This window comes from Rhodnius prolixus, unplaced genomic scaffold, assembly GCF_049639745.1.
Source record: "Rhodnius prolixus isolate KJV_2025 unplaced genomic scaffold, Rpr scaffold_3, whole genome shotgun sequence".
In the NCBI taxonomy this organism is placed as follows: Eukaryota; Metazoa; Arthropoda; class Insecta; order Hemiptera; family Reduviidae; genus Rhodnius; species Rhodnius prolixus.
Genome location: NW_027411603.1, coordinates 40,989,052 through 41,008,897, shown reverse-complemented (window position 1 = coordinate 41,008,897; position 19,846 = coordinate 40,989,052). Strand labels below are relative to the sequence as shown.

The window sequence follows — 19,846 nt, the reverse complement described above, 5'->3', positions numbered from 1 at the left end:
ATGCAGGAGGATGAAGATCGATTTACAGTTAACCATATCGAGTATTAACTTCCTGTTATTATGCAATTTGATTATATTACAGTTTGCTAAGTTTATAATGCTTTAATATGTTAAGCTATGTGAGAGTCTTGCATCACCGATGTGCTCTTGTTCACAGTTTGCTTTGATTTGTTGGATTTGACTTGTACATATCATTAACAATTTTGTATGATGCGGTATATGATACAGGCAGAGCCTTTCGAAGGGAAAGCCTGAATTTGAGCTCCACAGTAGGCTTTTCCTTGGTCAAATTTTATTTTAATAACAATTTGGATTTCAAAAATAAGAAAAAAGTTTTGGTTTTAAAATAAAACAAAGTGCAATATGCATAATATTTATTGATTAAATAAATTAATTAGTATAAAATAAACTTTTCAGCACCTGATATTAGCGCTCCCTGAAATTCAATGCTGTTCGCGTGGTTTTGTATACAGGGGCACAAGGTCTGTGTTTGCAAGTTTTTTAGCCAGTAATATTTTTACTTACTCTAAAGCAATTAGCAGCAGCAACCAATATTTTTATTCATTATTGCATGAATAAAGTGGAGAACAGTACATACGGACCTGCACATTAGTTGACTTGAAGTCGCAATTAAAGTGAGTCAAAGTTATCAATTAGGGTTATCAATTAAACATCCCTGGTTTGAATTCAGCAACTGTTCTTAGATTTTCTCTTCCTAGGAGCATCTGACAGCTTACTGTCCGCTTATGGTTAAGGGTAACGAGGGGTCATTGTCCGAAGGACGGCAGTACAATGAAAATGAATCCGGCGGCCAATGACCTCAGATGTTGATGCTTCCTAAATTTGAAATTGATAAAAAATAATAAAATATTCCCTCTATGAGAAGGTCTGATGTAATAAGCACAATGACACATAGCTGTTGTCTTAGATTACGTACTAGTTCTTGAAGAACCATCGATTTACTTCTCCCACCACTTACTACAGAACTCACTGATAAAAATCTTGTGTTCATTCTTTTACAACAATTTTCACGGATTTTATTTAGGTAAATATTTCTATTTTAATTACTGATTTAAAAGTACATTTTTCTTAATAATACCATGCAGTTAGTAAACTTGTATATATATATCCCCCAATACAGAGGGAAGATGATAGATCAAAAATGAAAAATTAACTGTGCTTCTCCCAAACGGAAAATTGTCTTCAAACTCAAAAATTAAGCAATAAATTTTACTTCCCTAAATGGAATATAAGCGATACACAGAGATATACACTGGAAAGGCACTTCAGGAAAAAGCCTAAAACAACTTCTTCTACTCTTATCAAAATTTATTGACAGAGTTTTTAAATTATTTTAATAAACCATATTTTGGTTTTAAATAGTCCAATAATGATGTATAAAATATACCATGCATCCTTTCTAGCACCTAGAGCAATGCATTTCACAGATTTTGACAGTTACTTCAAACGAATGAAACGAATCTTTAACTAAATGTTTATGATATTATCGTTCATTACTAACTACATAATAATATTTTGTTCTAAACTGTATTTGCCTATTTATTGGTTGAATTGTATTGTGTCGGAAGTGGAATAATTCTTACATAATGCAATTGACTTAATATGAAATAATCGGGAAAAAGGTTTACATTTGCATATAAAAGAGGAAAATAGTTGGCGATGATATAAGAACTAGTAGATTACATTATCATGGAACTAATCGTTCTCACAATTTTTTAAAAATTAATATTAATACATAATATTGAAAATATAATTTCTAAAATTAACATTGAAGTTTAATAATTCACAATGCACTTTAGTTGTGGGGTTCAACCAAACGTTGTTATCTAAGCATAGCCAATCACTCCAATAAAATATTCTCACAACCATAGTCGGCGTTCCCTACTATGTATCAAACAGACGATGCACAAATACTTCAACATTAATTGTCTTTAAGTTATCAAAGAACGCTTCAGGAAATTACATGAACCATTAACCTCTCACCACATACTCTTGTTCGTCGCCTTTCATCCAGCGAACTTCTTGATAACCTTCCAGACATCTTTGACGAATTTTGTTTAGGATGTTTGGCCTTGCTTTGCGGTCCTTGTCTCTAACCACTACTTTGACAAAAAGCAATCTCATTTAAGTATTATTATACATTTTCACTCACTTCGTCATAATAAAATGAGACAATTGAAGGTACGAAGGTTTTATCTTAATTTTAACTTATCTTGTGACTGATAAACTAACGCTCGAAGACACCCAAACCATTTGAAAATTATTCGTGCTATCTTGCCTCTTCTCTTGTCTTCATTCGAAGCACGCAGCTCCTCGCCTCTAGACACAAAAAAAAAGCCACATACAAAGACTTATGTTACGTCTGTTTTAACAAGTACATGAATATTTCTTACAAGTACATAACTGAAGGAATTTGAGAACGAATGTGAAATAGTACCTGTTAATGGTTGCCCAAGCATCTCTGCAGGGAGCAATATCTGTGCGGGATGTCATTGTAATGTTTCGAGATACCAAAATCCCTAAAGAAAGCTAAGTATTGCATTTCCCTTTCAAATATTGATGTAGGCCAAGGGAAGAATTGTCCAATATATGTTCTTTGTCAGTAAAATTTATGTGGAACTGTGACTAAAGTATCCACTAAGAAATCTGGAAAAATGAGGTTCTGAGATGATTTTAAAATTTGTTTGATCTACTATTTATCTTTCTTTTTTTACGCTTTGTTTTTTACTTCTATGATTGCTTTATTAATGTACGTATTTAAATGGTTTATGAATATTACTTAAACAATAAAGACTTTTATTTCAGTATATAAGAAGTTATTTATTTTTTTCAATTTTATGTCTAGAGAATTGTCTTCGAGACAACTATTTGGTACAAGATGAATAGTTGGATTTGCACGATGCCCTAGATCAACGTAAGAAACATTCCATAATTAGATAAACTTCTTTCTTGCAACGATAGTTATAACCTTTCACTATTACTTGACAGCATATGTATGTGTACGTTGTTATTAAAATTCTAGAGTGGTTGTGTCCATAGATAAAAGCTGATAGTATTTAACCTATGCAGTATATAACCTATCAGTAATGAGTTACCTTGCCAACATTCCTAACTTACGCATAAAAAGGGAATTTAAATACTCCATTTTTCAGAATAATCAAATACTTGCTTATTCAATGTGTTATTTCTTATTACTTTGAAAGATAAATTTATACGTATATGTATATCTGTGCATTCTCAAAGCATTAAAACAATGTCTGGAGAAACTTAAACTTCCAACTGTAACTATTGATAAGTGCTTCGATATTAGAAATTCAGGTACCAAAACATTAGAGGACCTAACACAGAGAATGTGTTATGGTATCAAGCAATGGCTTGGCAACCTCGAGAGCGCAAGAGAAGAACTAGGCTCAGGCAGCATTGGAAAGGTTCGTTGACCAGGTACGAGGTCTGAGAGGTGACAACTGTTTGTACGCAGAGAGGAATGTATGAACGTCAACCTAGAGAGGTAAAGCAAAGGTAGATAGCTGTAGCTGGAACATTTATATCAGAAGGAGAAGAGGTATTATGGTTAGAAAAGGTCACATGTCAGGATCGACTGAAATGCTTGCAAGATGTCACGGAAGGGTACAATAGATACTTCGGTTTCAAACATATCTACAGGATGTAGAGGAGAATTTGGAAACCCGTTGTCAGCAGACTTTATGAATGATAGAAAAAAGTGGAGGTAAATGGAATGGTAGCCGAGAATCGAATGGTTCAAGAATAGTTATAGCCTAACAGTAAGTAAATTTTTGAATGTGTTGATAGTGACACTTACGATTTGCCGGAGTACTTGTTCTTCGCTACGTTACAACTTCCCATTCTAGTCGCTAACATAATCAAATACTTGGGTATCTTCTTAGGAAAAAGACTCTCGTAATGACTGAAACATCAAAAACTGAACATAATACACATACTGCTTCTTAGACAGTCTACCTAAGCCTCTCCTTAACAAACAACTGGTTAATAAAGCTATTTAGGCGCTAATGGTCACAGACGTCGATGCGCCGGAAAGTTACTTTGTAGAAATCCCGTCCTGCCATTATAATTTTTTTTATAAATCTCCTCTTCATTCCAGTCCTCTGTAGGTAGACCTCATTTTGGCTTCTTTCCTCTTATCAGATGGTTCTTCCCGCCAATTGACGTGGCAGTCATCCGAGTCCAAATTAAATTTCAAAATTTAAGGGTCGACATTGAATATTGTCTCTCTCAAGGTTACCAAGGATAGCTCATGAACTATTTCGCTTATTGTTTGTAGCTGAAAATATCAATAAGAAAATAGTCGCGAAGTACTAATTTAAAATAAATACTACGGATTTCTATTTATTTTCAGCGAATAATTTATGCACTGGAGTACACTGCTCAGAGATAGGACGTCTAGAATAATCAAAAATTGATTTTTCTATAAATTGAATGATTAGTAGGAAAGGTTTATTTTTCTGTTTTCAACTATTTTTTACATATGGTCGATTGGGTTTATTTAAACTTATAACTGATTACACTTATTTACTTTTAGTGTACCTTGCTTTTATTGGAGGTCTGGAGGAAGCAAGATGTCACGTTTTCTCTAAGGATGATTTCTACTTAGGTAGTCTGATGAAGGTAACTAATCACTCAGTGAGGCACGGACCAAGCTATGGAGAATTGGTAATGGTTATATTCCCACCATTAGATAGTATTTAATACAAATAAGAGCAAAATAATTTTAAAATTTATGTGTTTCGTTTAAGTGAGTACTGCCTGGAAAAACAGATATTACTATAATTAGTAAAAATTCCAAGGATAAAGCAGAGTTACAAAGTATGGAGGTAAATTGGAATAAAATAAATTTCTGTCAATACGGATACTTTCTTTTCGTTCTAAAATTTCAAAATTTAGCGTTATTTAATCCTTTCTAATTGGTACTTAATAATAGTTAATGTGTTATGTAAGAACAGGAGATAGGAAATACACACATACAAAAGAAGATCAAGTGTAACATATCGCGTACTGCTGTAACACTATCACCTTTAACAGGGAAAGTGGAAAAATAGACACTGCAAAATGGACAATAGGGCTGTGGAAAAATTGTTGGCCAGTGTAACATAGCATAACTTGACCAAGCTACCACCACTTCTTTAATCTTTTCCAGGTATATATATAAGGTATATAAAACATGCAGTTCAACTGGACAGGTGCATCAGTTCTTCTCATGACCACCGCTAGAAATGATTTTGTTACAGGTAAAAAAAAAAAAATACCACTCAATTGGATTATTGTTTCGTTATTTTATAACTTAACCGCTGCAGATTTTGAGAATGTGTAAAAATATTTGTAGTGAAAAGTGCGTTAAATATAAAAGGACGGTTTTGTTTTTAGTTGTCTAAAATCCTTTCTTATTTTAATATTTTGAAAAAAGTGTATTTAGTGTGAATTTTCTTTTATATATAAAAAAAAATCGCAAAAGTAGATCTTTAAGTGTCGGTCCTAGCTACAGGAGCTGGAAGTACTTTAGAGTGTCATTGATTCTGAAACTGTGTTCTAGTCATTCACTTGTTAAGAAAGGATTCCTTCACCGATCTTCTTTTGAGGAGTAATCTTGACACTTTGCTAAAAGTTGAAAAACAAAAGCATAAAATTGCAAAATTATTTTCCTTTATAATTTTTCAAAGCCCTTTAGCAAGTATTTATGTGGGGTAAATGATGCTAGTTGTTAAAAAAATTATTTTTGTTTTTTGTTCTAGAGTGGTCTCGCATTTGCTCTATGTATGGTGGCAAAGGCAGAAGTGAAACGAGAACTGGGATTTACCGGTTTGGGTTCATACCATGGTGGCAATGAAGGTCGTGCCTCCTCAGAAGAATTTCATGACAACGTAGAAAGGCAAGGTAAAATTCCTGAATTCACTGGTGGCTTGTCTAACTATGGAGCAGCCGTTGGTGGGGGATTTTCAAGAAACGCAGAATTCAATGAATATAATGGAAATTATCATCAACATGGTGGAAATTTGCATAATAATCCAGTAGTTACACCTAATTTTCATGCACAAACCAATGTAGGTCACCATAGTCCAGCTTTTGATAATGCTTGGTCTGGTGGAAATAAATTCGGTATCTTTCAGAATGGATTGAATGTAGGTCATCCAGCGCCGCTTGATGTATCAGCGCCCAAACCTATAATTCCTGTTCAAGAAGATGTACGACATAGTGGTCCTCTATTATCGCCATTAAGACATGTAGCCTTTACGGGAATAACATTACCACCAGCGACTAAGGACTATAAGAATGGGGCTTTCATTTCAAGTGCACATCCTGGCTTTTCAGTGCCTCATGATAATGCTTTCGGATTGCGTTTGTTACCTTCAAGAGTTGGTCACGGGCTTTTTGATCATGGCCCCATAAGGGGGAATTTCGATTCAGGTGCAACACATCTTCTAGGAAGTTTCCACGGGCATCAAGCAAACTTTGGCCGTAGCAAAGGATATTTTCCTGTTGTACAAGGTAATAACGTCTTTAGCCAGCATTCATTTGGTCATGACACATCAGGATTTAAAGCTGGGGTTCAGGGGCAAGGAGTGAATCATTTAGCAAGCAGTCATACACAAGGGATTACCCACGGGTCAGGTCAAGTGGGTCACTCACCTCCTGTGCAAGGACACTCAGATGGTGAAAGTAGCCTTAACTACGGCAATTCCTTCGATAATACGGCACATACATCGGCAGAAAATCACGGAAGTTCTTCCTACGGTGGAGATCACGTAACAAATGATGTTAACTCTCAGCACGGATCCCATTTTGAATCTGAAAGACAAGGAAATACTGATAATCAACAATCACTGGATTATAACTCAAGTCAACAAGATTACCCACCAGTAAATGAACATGATGTCGGACATCATTCAACTACTTCACATGAAGTGCAAAATGATTCCATCGGATCACACGATTATGGAGATACCTCACAAATTAACCACAGTGGTTCTGCTGAACAAAAATACATTCCAGGTGCTGATCAAGCAACCTCGCATGTCCAGGACAGCGGACAGAACTCACAGGACACTCCTACTCAAAGGGATCCAACAAGCCACGGAAGCACATCTTCTTCTCTAATTACAAATGGTCATGCTGTGGGTCATGCTGATAGCGGTTCCAAGGCCACATCTTTTCAGAGTTTTATTATACATAGTTACAGGCCAAAACGTGTATTCGCTAGGAAATTCGTTCCTAAACCTTTTATACCTGTGCACAGTCCCTTCATAAACATACCGCCTCCACCGGTTCACCATAGTCAATGAATCATTTTAAACAATCTAGAAACCAGCAATTATTTCCCATTGTGCTAGTCGTAGTTGTAAAACTACCCAAAATTATTAAATATATAAGTATTGTCTGATATCTTTCTGTAATAAATTATTTATCAAATTTTGTACTTTTAATGAAATAAATGTTTAAATTAACCGCATCTACTTTAATAAGATTATATCACCAAAATTTCCTACACATATTTTAGATAACTATTTAACGAATTTGCAGATTACATTTTGTAGAAATATGCAAAATTTAGCATTCACATCAATTGCACTTTTATCAATCTCCATCTGTCAATTTTTAGATAACTTCCTTTTCACATTACTCCTACTATTATTTTCAACTTTGTTCTGAAATTAACTTATTATCATTATAAGTAGACCGTAGACCTTACATTAAAAAAAATAATAATATCCTGTTATATTGGAACAAAGATAACTCCTTGAATGAAGTAACCAACTAACTTTGTAAAGTAAGTAAGGTAACATTACTTTTTAATTAATAAATAATACAAAATTTACATCAAGAAGTTAATTTTGAAAAAGTTATCAAATAAATTACATAAACATAATTTTGGAAAATAAAAGTCGTACTCTTGCTTCAATAGTCGCTTAGAGCTTTTTTTTTTAGCTTAATCTACAATTTACTTATATTATCAAGCAAATAGTACACTTCAGGGTTTTCTTTTTAAGGTAAGGACTGATCTACCCCCGAATACTTCAGAAGGTACCTTGGAATTTAGAAGGTGGTTTAATGCTGTCCATCTGGAGGTAAAATGCAAAAACCAGGAATTTTTACATAGGGCAATGTAAAAACCTTAAAAGAAATTATATTTATTTAGTGGAGGATGTGATGTGCTCCTGCACAAGAATATAAATAAGTTATGGAAACTAATGAACGTTTTAAGAGATAAGGAAACATAGAGTACTATCTGTAATTAATGGTAAACTGGTAACTAAATGAAAATTTAGTTGGGTAATGACTGGAGTAAATGTAGGGTTATTTGTAGTATAATTTATTTTTTATTTGATTAATTTATTTGAAAATCATTCTTTATTAAATGAACTATATTTTTGAGTCCTTTAAAATGTTGAAGGCAATATCTTAGTTCAGGGTTCGAGGATGCTGTGAACAGATTTTCAAATGCAGGTTTGTAAATTAAAGATAATTAATTATGAAAACATTAATAGATAATTAAAAGGAAGAAAGAATATTGCCAATTTCATTTATGAAAAGATGAAAAAATTCATGTATGTTTAAAAAAAAGAGCCAAACAATCCAACAAATTTATGACTGAAATTGGCAATATTCTTCTTGTTTTTGTTTTAATGGATCATTCACCAAAAACTAAATTGAAATTAATACTTAGAAAATTTATTAAAATCTTCAATTTATGAGCATTACACTACTAAATTCACTTGAATGATATACATATGTTCCACAGAATTGTAAAGAAGTGTTTCTTCATAGATTACATTATCCGTCATAGTATGCTTGTTTTCTTGGTCAGTTTTTTATCCATCTTCAAAGGTTGTTTAAATAGGTTTGGCTAGTCGATTGGACTTCGATTCTGTTACAAACTCATGTGAACTTAAAGAAAAACGTGTTACTTGTTGATAATCACAGACTTTTTTTACATTGAATTTTGGGACCAAAAATCCCAATAAAATAACTTCAATTAAATTCGAGTAATGTACTAGAAATACTTTGTTGAATTCACATTACCATTTCCCGAAAAGACGTTTATATAATTAACGAACTTTTAAAAGGGAAGCAGCTCAACTAGCCATCTAGGCTAAGCTGTTGTAACTTTTAGTCACAGAAATTTTGTAAAACTTGATTTATAGCCCCTTCAATCTCAATAACATGAATCTGCCTTCTAAATTCAGGATAATACAATATATTAAAGTGTAAAATACTGATTTATTACCTTCAGTAACACTTAGGGAAGCAAAAAAGGAATAGAAGGAAATCTTGTATTGAAAAGAAAATTATTTTTTCTTTTGAAGGGAAACTATATTGAGCTTCTGACTATCTAGAGAATTTCAAATTTTCTCTAAAATGAACTTATCTTGAATGAGTGATGTTTAGTGCATATTATCATTAATTTAGGAAAGGACAGATCTCAATTTAGAAAGGAATTTTCTGCACACAGTTCAGTTATTAAAATAAATAAATTATGTATTGATACATACAGAAACATGCTTACTTCTTATTGATAAATGCCTGTTCATACACAGTAAATCACAACAATCTATAAGTATCATGAACAAATAGAAAATTTTATATTGACATTTTCACTTTCTTATAGTAAATGTTATAAATACATCAAGAATATACAAATATAACTATAAATATAATATAATATATAAATACAATAACATATAAATATAATTTGTTACTTAAATGACAGGAAATGTAAATAGAAACATTTTAAAAACAATGTGTAGAAGCTATCGTTTGTTTACATTGTAGTTTGAAAAATGGCCACCAGATAACAGCAACTATTGGGAATTGCACATTTAATTAAAATTGTAGTTCTAAAAAACGTCACATGAGGGCAGGATTTGTTGGATTTTAATAGTTTGTAGTTTTTAAAATGACCACCAGGTAACAGCACCTACTGGGAATTAAATCTTTAATAACCTCTCACTATATATACGTCAACATTAGCAAATTTTCTTCAGTACGACTTGAGTAATGCTAAGGGTAACATCGCTCGTCGCACGTCACTCTAAACATATCTTATTTAGTTAAACAATCAATTCTCTTTTTTCAAGAAGACGGTCAGCAAGCCACAAATTCAAATTTGTTAGATGTTTAATATTTTGTAGTTCTAAAAAACGTCACTTGAGAGCAGGATTTGTTGGATTTTAATATTTTGTAGTTTTTAAATTGACCACCAGGTAACAGCACCTACTGGGAATTGCACATTTAATTAAAATTGTAGTTCTAAAAAACGTCACATGAGGGCAGGATTTGTTGGATTTTAATAGTTTGTAGTTTTTAAAATGACCACCAGGTAACAGCACATACTGGGAATTAAACCTTTAATAACCTCTCGCTATACATACGTCAACATAAATAAATTTTCTTCAGTACGACTTGAGTGATGCAAGGGGTCACATCGCTCGTCGCACGTCACTCTAAACATATTTTATTTAGTTAAACAATCAATTCTCTCCTTTCAAGAAGAAGGTGGGCGAGCCACAAATTCAAATTTGTTTGATGTTTAATATTTTGTAGTTCTTAAAGTGCTCACTAGATAGCAGTACTTACTGGGAATCACAATTTTATAAACAATTAAAAATACACTTTTGGAGTAGAATACGTATTTCACATTAGATATTTTAAGAATCATTTTAGCATAAAAGATGTTACAAAGATTAGCAAATAAGTTAATATGATTAAGTAGAATATTTTTTTTGTGGAATATTAAAAGTAAATGTAATTAAGTAGAATAATTTTTTCTATAAATTCTCGTCCCTCCCACCCACCCTGCGAATTCAACTTACCTAAGTAGGCCGCTATTACAAATGCACAGACGACAACTTAAATTCATTTTATTGATATTTTTATCAAATTAAAATTAATTATAGCTTAATTGTATTATAATTAATTAACAAGAACTTTATACCATCTAACAATAGTAATCCCAAATAAAAAAAAAGGTTTGGTTGCTTAATAAATGAAAATAAACAAAATAAAATAACAAATTTACCATTAATTCATAAGACCACTACCAGGTTTCAGCACCTACTAGAAAAAATGTTAAGTTTTAGCTGCAATACAAATTTATAAAACAAATCAATCATTTTAAAATCTGATATATCCCTTTTAACATTACCTACTTTTGTTTATTGGTTCGTGCTAAAGTTCTATTATTCGGATACTCATTAGAATGTCTATAAACTCAATTTTATTAAATAAAATACTTAACTTTTCAGTATGTTTTTTCAAATTGCAAAAATTCATATTCGTGTTTTCTAGCTGCAAACTACTGTACACAGGTAGTTTTAAAAGTCGTTACTCTAGAATAGAATAGACAGACTTCCACTACTTCATTGATGTCTTCAATTTTTTATTTTTTATGGATTCAACACAACTACTTTCGATTAGATAATTTCTAAGATTTTTTTTTGTTACCAAATGTTGTATGGTTTTAGGAGCATTGAACTTATAGCCAATTAATAGCTGTTCGATAATAATTAATTATTTTTAACTATTAAATTAAAAGTTATGCTATCTAGGATTTTCGTTAGTAGACGAAATAGCAAAATAAACATAAACATGGGTAACATTTATTCTAAATATTTTTTTATTATATATCCAAGATTTAAGAAACTATAATATTATGTGTACACTAAAAACTGAAATAATAACACAACTAAACACTATATTTATGACATTTATATATACAAGTAAAAACATTAATAGCAGTATAGAACAGAATAATTTTATTTATTTACATAGAGAATATTGTGTTTACAATATTCAGTGTTTAAATTTAATTATTACAGTATATTTACTTTATCTACTCCTAATGTTTCTGATAACTTAAAATAAAACTTTCAATTGCAATGTTCTAAACCGGCATAAATAACAAAAAAGTATATTTTGACTTTTTTTTTGTTTAATATTTAATAAACTAAAGTGCTTTGAACCATTCTTTTGATTTTAAAAGAGCATTTTTAATGAAACTAATCATAGCCAATATCCAAATGTTTATTCAAGCAATATATAATTAAATTTAGCATTTACAAGGTGCCTATTAGTAGACTTACAGTTTGTTGATTAAAACTGCACAAAGAGTAAGTGTGAATACCATCATGTTTCAATAAAAATCTATGAATCTTTATTATCCAAACGCTTTCCACAGTCAAAACAGCACAATAAATTAAGTGGATGTTATATTAAATATCAACAAAATAATAAAGATCCCTCATAATAGTTTTTGCTTGTGAAAAGAAGCTCATTAGCAAAATAATTATTTTATTAAATATGGTCAATTTTCTCAAACGAATTATTATTTAGAAGCTGAACAGAAGCCGTTCTTGATTATACTGGGACCGTACTGTGGATTAAAACAAATTTGTTATCACTAATTAGACTATGACGTATTATTTATGTACATACCTACCTTCAAGTAAAAATAAATAAATGCGCAAGTGAATAGACACACAATAATAAAATAAGTGAATGCTACCTAGCGGCACTCTCTAAAACTACTACACAACTGTAGTTTCATGTATTGCCGCTAGATCGCACGGGAATGAACTTTTAAGGTTTTTGCTTGTAGAAAGACCGTCTCCCTTACTCTTAAATTTAGTAACATTTACTGGGCAAGTTTATTATTGAACCAAGTTCTTTCTTCAGAGTAGGCTTTCCTAATACAGATATCTTCTAGAAAATTACAGTCAGAATTTCGAAAATTAAGTACATCTTGAAATTTCAATACTCGAGGTAATAATGCACCAAAGTGATGAACAATTTGTCACAATTTTTGTTACATTAGAATGTAGTTAATATTTTAAGATACAAATGAAGGTTTAAAAGTATTGCATAAATTGGTGTTTGTAAATAATGAAATAACTAATTTGCAGAAGACATGGCATTTTTGGCTTTGATAGGAAGGTTATCCTCTTATAGGTTACAGTGACTAGCTTAAATTAACATACAGGCTTTTGTTGAAGATGGAAGAAATTGGCATAATTCTACCTGAAAAGGTATGTTTTTAAAGCTTAATTTGGTTAATTTTAATTTATATCGTTCTAAATCTTGTATGATTTCAATTTATTACGTGCTTCACTAATTGCACTTGAATTTTCATGTGTTATAGGAAGAAAATAGCCAAGATGCAAAGCTTACTACAATTCTGGGCCCAAATTCTCTTGAAGAAGTAGAAACCCAAGACTTATTTACTAAGTATAAGGTATGTTTATAAAGTGTTAACAAAATAAATTTGTTAAAAGTGTTTTGTCATGTTTCGATTATGGAAGCACCATTTTCATTTATACATGAAACATATCTGTGTTACGTCTGTTTAGAAACTTCAAAGACAACTAGAATTTTTGGCAGTTCAAGAAGAATACATTAAGGATGAACAACGTAACCTCAAAAAGGAGTACCTTCATGCACAAGAAGAGGTCAAAAGAATTCAAAGTGTACCACTTGTTATAGGTCAATTTTTAGAAGCTGTTGATCAAAATACTGGTATCGTTGGTAGCACAACTGGTAAGTTTCATTTAAAATTGTGAATTAATTATTTGTTTGACTGATATTTTGAATGTATGTATAAGCTTAGGTTTTTAACTTGAGTGCTTATTTCTGTTGATAGTTTTAAAAGAAGAGTTTTAATTAATCTTTGGATTTTATATTGTAGGCTCAAACTATTATGTGAGAATTCTGTCTACAATTGATAGAGAATTGTTAAAACCATCAGCAAGTGTGGCACTTCACAAACACAGCAATGCTTTGGTAGATGTGCTGCCTCCTGAAGCAGATTCATCTATTTCTATGCTCCAAGCGGGTATTTCACTTCGGATATAGTATTATTTAATTAGAATTTAAAATTTGTCTTATCTATTTTGTTTTGTGTGTACGAACTTTGTTGTAGATGAAAAACCGGATGTAATGTACTCTGACATTGGTGGCATGGATATGCAGAAACAAGAAATAAGAGAAGCAGTTGAACTTCCTTTAACACATTTTGAACTTTACAGACAAATTGGCATTGATCCTCCTAGAGGTGTACTTATGTATGGACCACCAGGATGTGGCAAGACAATGTTAGCAAAAGCTGTGGCTCACCATACCTCAGGTAATTTTTACATATATTTCTGTGTGCATTTTTTCTTATTAACGCTATAAGAATAACATTTGTCCTATTGCTGATTTCGAAAGTTGCATATTTTTAATTAGAAATGGTTAGTTTGAGGATTTCCTTAGGAAGTGTTCCATTGCTTCTACGCGGTAATTGAAAAAAATTATAGATTTTTTCATTATACTTACATCTCCTTGATCTTTGAAATCATCTTTAAGATCCACTTAAGATCTTAAATCGGTCATAGGTCATTTCACACCTCTTAAGGGAGTGCAAAACATATTTAAGTTTTTAGATGGTCAAAAACGTCTTGGTAAATATCGTTATAAAAAAAGAGTTTTGGAAGGTTTTCCATATTGTTGTGCACTTCCCTTGTTCCTTCCTTACAATATTTCATCCTGCCAACTTTAGGAACTTTTAATTTAACATTTCTTTTAGTTTATTTTATTATTGCAGCTGAATTTCATTTTTTGTTTCTTTTTCAGCCGCTTTCATCCGAGTTGTTGGATCTGAATTTGTTCAAAAGTATCTCGGAGAAGGACCAAGAATGGTGCGAGATGTGTTCCGTCTTGCAAAAGAAAATGCGCCTGCAATTATTTTTATCGATGAAATTGATGCTATTGCTACAAAAAGATTTGATGCACAAACAGGTGCAGATAGGGAAGTGCAACGAATTCTGTTAGAATTATTAAATCAAATGGATGGTTTCGATCAAACGACTAACGTCAAGGTACCGCAGAAATTTCTTTTCTTTGCTATAAATTTAAGAGATTCTCTTTCAGCCCCAAAAATTCATTGGAGCATAATATACACATCGCTTTTTTTCTTTAGTTTTCGTTAGGAATCAGGTACATGAGATATATGTATTGTAGAAACTGCTTTTAACTGGATCTTATGTTTATTATAATCTTGCACCCGAAGCCTAATATACATATGTATTTTTTCCATGTTGGTTAAACGTCCAAGTTTACCGAGAATTGAATTCAAGTAATTGATAAAATATGTTTTAACTTGAAATAAGCATTTTATTTTTTATAAAATTTGATACGTAGGTAATCATGGCAACAAATCGAGCTGATACACTAGATCCAGCTCTTTTAAGACCAGGCAGACTTGATAGGAAGATAGAGTTTCCAATGCCAGATAGACGTCAAAAGCGATTGGTGTTTTCAACAATTACTGCAAAGATGAATTTAAGTGAAGAAGTAGATTTAGAAGATTATGTGGCTAGACCTGATCGTATTTCTGGTGCAGATATTAACGCTATTTGTCAAGAGGTATGTTTCCTTACATCGAAGTTAATCTATTTTTATTATTTTATACACAATTTCAAACAAAGTTAAACCACATTATTGAATTGTTCTTGTTACTTGTAACAGGCGGGCATGCATGCTGTCAGAGAAAATAGATATATTGTGCTTGCTAAAGATTTTGAGAAAGGTTACAAGAATAATATCAAGAAGGACGAATCTGAACATGAATTTTACAAATAAGATGTGGACTCACACTTCCCTTATTTTTATTTCTTTCTTGTTCATTAACATTTGTAATTCTAAAATTTAATTGTTTGGTATTCCAATATTGCTTTAAAGTTTATAGATAAAGATAAACATGAAAACATTTTTGGAGTTATTGTTTTAAAAACCTAAGTATATATTTAAAATTAAATAAACTGGCAGTAAATTTGCATATCTTATTGTTGTGTTTATTAGAATATTTAAAAACTTTAGGTGCTCTTCTCACTAGACTGCAATGGAGTAACTATTGATTAGTGGATTATTCCATTTTTTCCCCCTAAAACCTGAAGCAGAGTTGATGATTTGTATCAATCATCCAGTGCAGATCATGAAAGAAGAAAGCTTTTTAAGAAAATTTGAATTTAATTTAAATTAAAACAAAACATTTTAAATTGAAAACATTTTGTTTAATTACATTTATTAAAATTTCACAGAATATTAACATCTTGGACTTTAATTACAATAAGTGGGTTGTCCCCTGAAATAAAGTGAGACTTTCTTAGTATTTTATAAAAATTTTAAATAACTATTTATAGACAAGGTTGAAAAATTAGGCCCATTACTATTATTGTAATGATTATTCATCTAAGAAAGAGAATTTTTTTGAAATTATGTCCTAGATGATAACCAGTGCTCCTCTGGGCACTTAGCTACCCAAGGAATGAACACCCTCATCCAGACTTCCATAGCCGTAGCTTCATATTCCTCGCACCCAAAAAATACAGTTCATAACCTGCAGCACTTACGTGAAGTGAAATAGCACCACATATAAATTAATACAAATTTGCAGCTTTTTTCTTCGCTGCATTCTTGTTCAAATCACTGAAAGCTACTTGATACAAATTCACCGGCTTTTCAACATAATTCATGTTCTTGTCGACATTCAGCAGTGTTTTACCTTCATTTTAAATACTCTGAATTCTTCCTTTAAAACCGAAATTCTATATAAGAACATTCCCGAGACACAGAATACCTGTCCTCACCCAGAGGAAATGTGTTGTCGTGTATTCTTTTTGTTAAACCTATAAAGGTAATCTGTCTGCGCTGACTGCCCCTTGTGATGTATTTGTTTATTCAGTATGCAAAGGTCTGTCGAGGGGTCTATGCTCGTCCGAATAAATTTATGGTCATAGAAACTTAAGCTAGTGGTTAATGATAATGAACTTGTTCGCCTTTGGGCAGAGATTTCCACAAATGTTATGACTATGTTTGTCTTATGCCAAAGGTTTGTTAGCTGTCCTATTGCAGCTTTTTCCTTTACTGTAAAAAGCTCAGGTTCTTTAAGGGAAGCTGGCAAGGCAAACTAACTTCTCATAACTCCTTAATTCTCATAGCCCAGGCAATACTTATATACTAATATTCATAGAAATCTCCATCCAGGCATCTCAAGATTTTGAAGAATCTTCTTAGGTTTTGATAGCGTAGAACCGCCTGGAAAATTATGACTGTGACATTTACTATCTTTTTCTCATAATCAGCAGCACTAATATATCGCTACTGACTCCGTCTAAAAAAACAGTTTTTCCAGGCTTTAACATTGCTTATTTAATACTTTTATCAGATCATATTGCCTAAATTACTTTGTAAACATATTCTCATTAATAATTTGATTCTGTCGTATTCTAAATGAAGAAATAGTTTTGAAAGAGTATGGGTGAGAAAGAAATGTTGGATCCTATGGTTTACTAAGTAATGATGGTTAAGTTAGGAATCCTAGGGTAAATAAATTCTTTTCGATAATTTAATGTAAAAATGGAGACGTTTGAAGATATGGAGAAATGGTTTAAATCCAAAACAATCAATTTATTTTGTGAAAGAATTCAGTTAACGTTAAAAAGTACATTCAGAGAAATTGATTATGAGCAATTTTCGAATATTATAAATTTATTTGAGATCCACATTCCAAGATGAGAGAAAAATAAGTGGATTACTTACATCTGGCGTGAAACACTAAATTTGTTACCTTGGTGATTTGTTTATCTACGTACGAGATATCTAACTAAAAAGGGGCTGCCAGATATCAAAAATAACATTTGACGTAAAGCTCTTTAATGCGCACGTTGACACTTTTTTTCTGCTTTTAACTGAATAAATATTTGAAAAGGGTTTAAAAATAAACTATTTCACTTCAATGTTTAGTGTAAAAATATTCTTATTTTCTCCGCTTTCTAAAGAGATATGTATAGAAATGGAATTTATGGGCTTGCAAAATCAAGATGCAAAATTGCCAGTGCTAGTGTTTATGCAGGTCAAGAAAGATTGTGGAACAGTTTAAAACTGTAAACATGATAAAAAAAAAAAAATTATCTCTAATAGAAACAAGTTAAATATCTTTAAAAACAAATGATTGCCCTCTAAGTGGAATTATTTGTGAGTCAAGAGGAACGAATGCCTAGTAAAGTTGAGTAGAAGTTGCAAGATTTTAACAAATATCATTAGACATTAAATTTATATAGTTCACTTGAAAAGATTCATTTCATATGATAATTTTTCATATAATTAAATTTCTTAGAAACATTTGATTATATTATCTACTTCAACATAGGTAATTTGAATATTGAAAAAAATCATCATAAAAACAACCCTTTTTAGATAAATTTATTAATTCACAGCACGATCAAAATTATCCATCTAGGAAGCAATTATTTAATAACTATAATTTCAAAGACGATACCAAAATATATGCTTACTTCAGTTGTAGACAAGGGGATTGATTGGATTAAAGAACTTCGGTTAGTCCGAAGTGAAATTTTGGGGTAAGCTTAGGAAGTCACCTACTAAACATAAAGAATCTATTTCTAGAAGAGTGTTTGAATTCAAAGTCACAAACTTGTACACTGTGTAGTATACAGTGTGTACTCTAAGGAAACCTCCAATATTTCTTCAAAAAATTAAAAAAAGACACCTGGGGCCTGTTCATTTGTTTTGAATTCACTCTTCCTCCACAAAATTTCTTTTTATTATCTTATCTTTATTGTCTTATGGCAGAAAATTTAACTACTAAAAGTAATTCAGCCTAAAGTATATTCAAGGTTACATTACTTCATTCTAGGTTAACATAAATTGTTCAATAAATAATGTTCTATGTATCCTGTAGTATTGATGAGATAGTAACCGCTACTTCACGCCAGATGTTATCCGAACTTTTCATCACTTGCTGTCTCTTCATCACATTTATTTAAAATGTATTATTAAATTGGTTTACCGAACCTACTAGCAAAACTCTAGCTTTTCGTTACATCACACTTACAGACGTCAGCTTTCTAAGAAAAGACATTGACGTTTATAAGAAGCAACGTTAATCTTTTAGGTCACAGTAGATTTTTTTTAGCAACTGCGTAAAGTATTATTTCAAATTTTAAATCTTCAACCAATTATGAATTATTGAGCTTGTCTATTCTTATATTTAATTATAATACTAAATACTTTTTTATAAGAAGATTACCAATGGCACATTCTTTCAACAATTAATCACTGCTAAACTATCCATCGTCATCTAAGTAGTAATTCAAATGGAATATTAAAGTAAGGAACGGAATGTTGTATTTATCTTAAAGAGATGAAAGTCAAACTTTCTTCTAAGTGAAATTGAAAAGAAAGTATTGAAAGTGTTCCACTTTTTGGAATGTCCAATTGTCCAATTCTAAAATAATTTAGATCAAATGTTTTTTAAGAATTTAATGTAACTAAATTAGGCTGGTAAAGTTATGTAAAAATGCACCCTAATAAAAAACTGTTATTTATCTATTAAAAAAAAATCTTTTTCTGTGCTCTGCCTCAGACTGTGTTCTATCTTCGGACAGTACTGTCTATCACCGGAGAATGAGCTGTAAGAAGTGGAAATCTAAGCCATCAGCTGGAATCGAACCCGAAATCTCAGCGTGGGAATCCAGTGCGCTAATCAATGACCAAATCCCTTTCCCTAATAATTTTTGTTTTTCATTGCATTTTCATCCATAGATAGTACTTTCTTGGTAAAAACAAAACTGTTCTTCACAGAAATGCAATGAAAAGTCTCCAAAAAGTAGGAAATCTGCGGGCAGTCAGCTGGACTTGATCCTAAATTCTGTATTCTGACCTAATTCCTTATCTAAGTTTAGTTTATCATTATAGATATTACAAGACATAAAATAAGTTTCGATATTTCGGGTATCACCTT

At 31.5% G+C, this 19,846-nt stretch overlaps 2 protein-coding genes across 4 annotated transcripts; both read left to right on the top strand.

Moving 5' to 3' along the window:
- Positions 1 to 3,096: 3,096 nt before the first annotated feature.
- Positions 3,097 to 7,494, top strand: LOC141452771 (uncharacterized). Of its 3 annotated transcripts, none has more exons than XM_074125191.1 (5): positions 3,097 to 3,803; positions 4,580 to 4,710; positions 4,794 to 4,871; positions 5,195 to 5,285; positions 5,787 to 7,494. In XM_074125191.1, the coding sequence occupies exons 4-5, from the start codon at positions 5,271 to 5,273 to the stop codon at positions 7,332 to 7,334; spliced, it is 1,563 nt and encodes a 520-aa protein (XP_073981292.1). In that variant the 5' UTR covers positions 3,097 to 3,803; positions 4,580 to 4,710; positions 4,794 to 4,871; positions 5,195 to 5,270; the 3' UTR covers positions 7,335 to 7,494. The 3 variants fall into 3 exon arrangements, with proteins under 3 accessions (XP_073981292.1, XP_073981290.1, XP_073981291.1); XM_074125189.1 differs by having other exon boundaries at positions 5,001 to 5,285; XM_074125190.1 differs by having other exon boundaries at positions 4,397 to 4,710; positions 5,001 to 5,285.
- Positions 7,495 to 12,791: 5,297 nt separating this feature from the next.
- Positions 12,792 to 15,790, top strand: Rpt3 (26S proteasome regulatory subunit Rpt3). The gene is made up of 9 exons (XM_074125188.1): positions 12,792 to 12,810; positions 12,951 to 13,073; positions 13,187 to 13,279; positions 13,395 to 13,581; positions 13,730 to 13,876; positions 13,964 to 14,167; positions 14,656 to 14,900; positions 15,223 to 15,447; positions 15,550 to 15,790. The coding sequence occupies exons 2-9, from the start codon at positions 13,041 to 13,043 to the stop codon at positions 15,661 to 15,663; spliced, it is 1,248 nt and encodes a 415-aa protein (XP_073981289.1). The 5' UTR covers positions 12,792 to 12,810; positions 12,951 to 13,040; the 3' UTR covers positions 15,664 to 15,790.
- Positions 15,791 to 19,846: the final 4,056 nt, after the last annotated feature.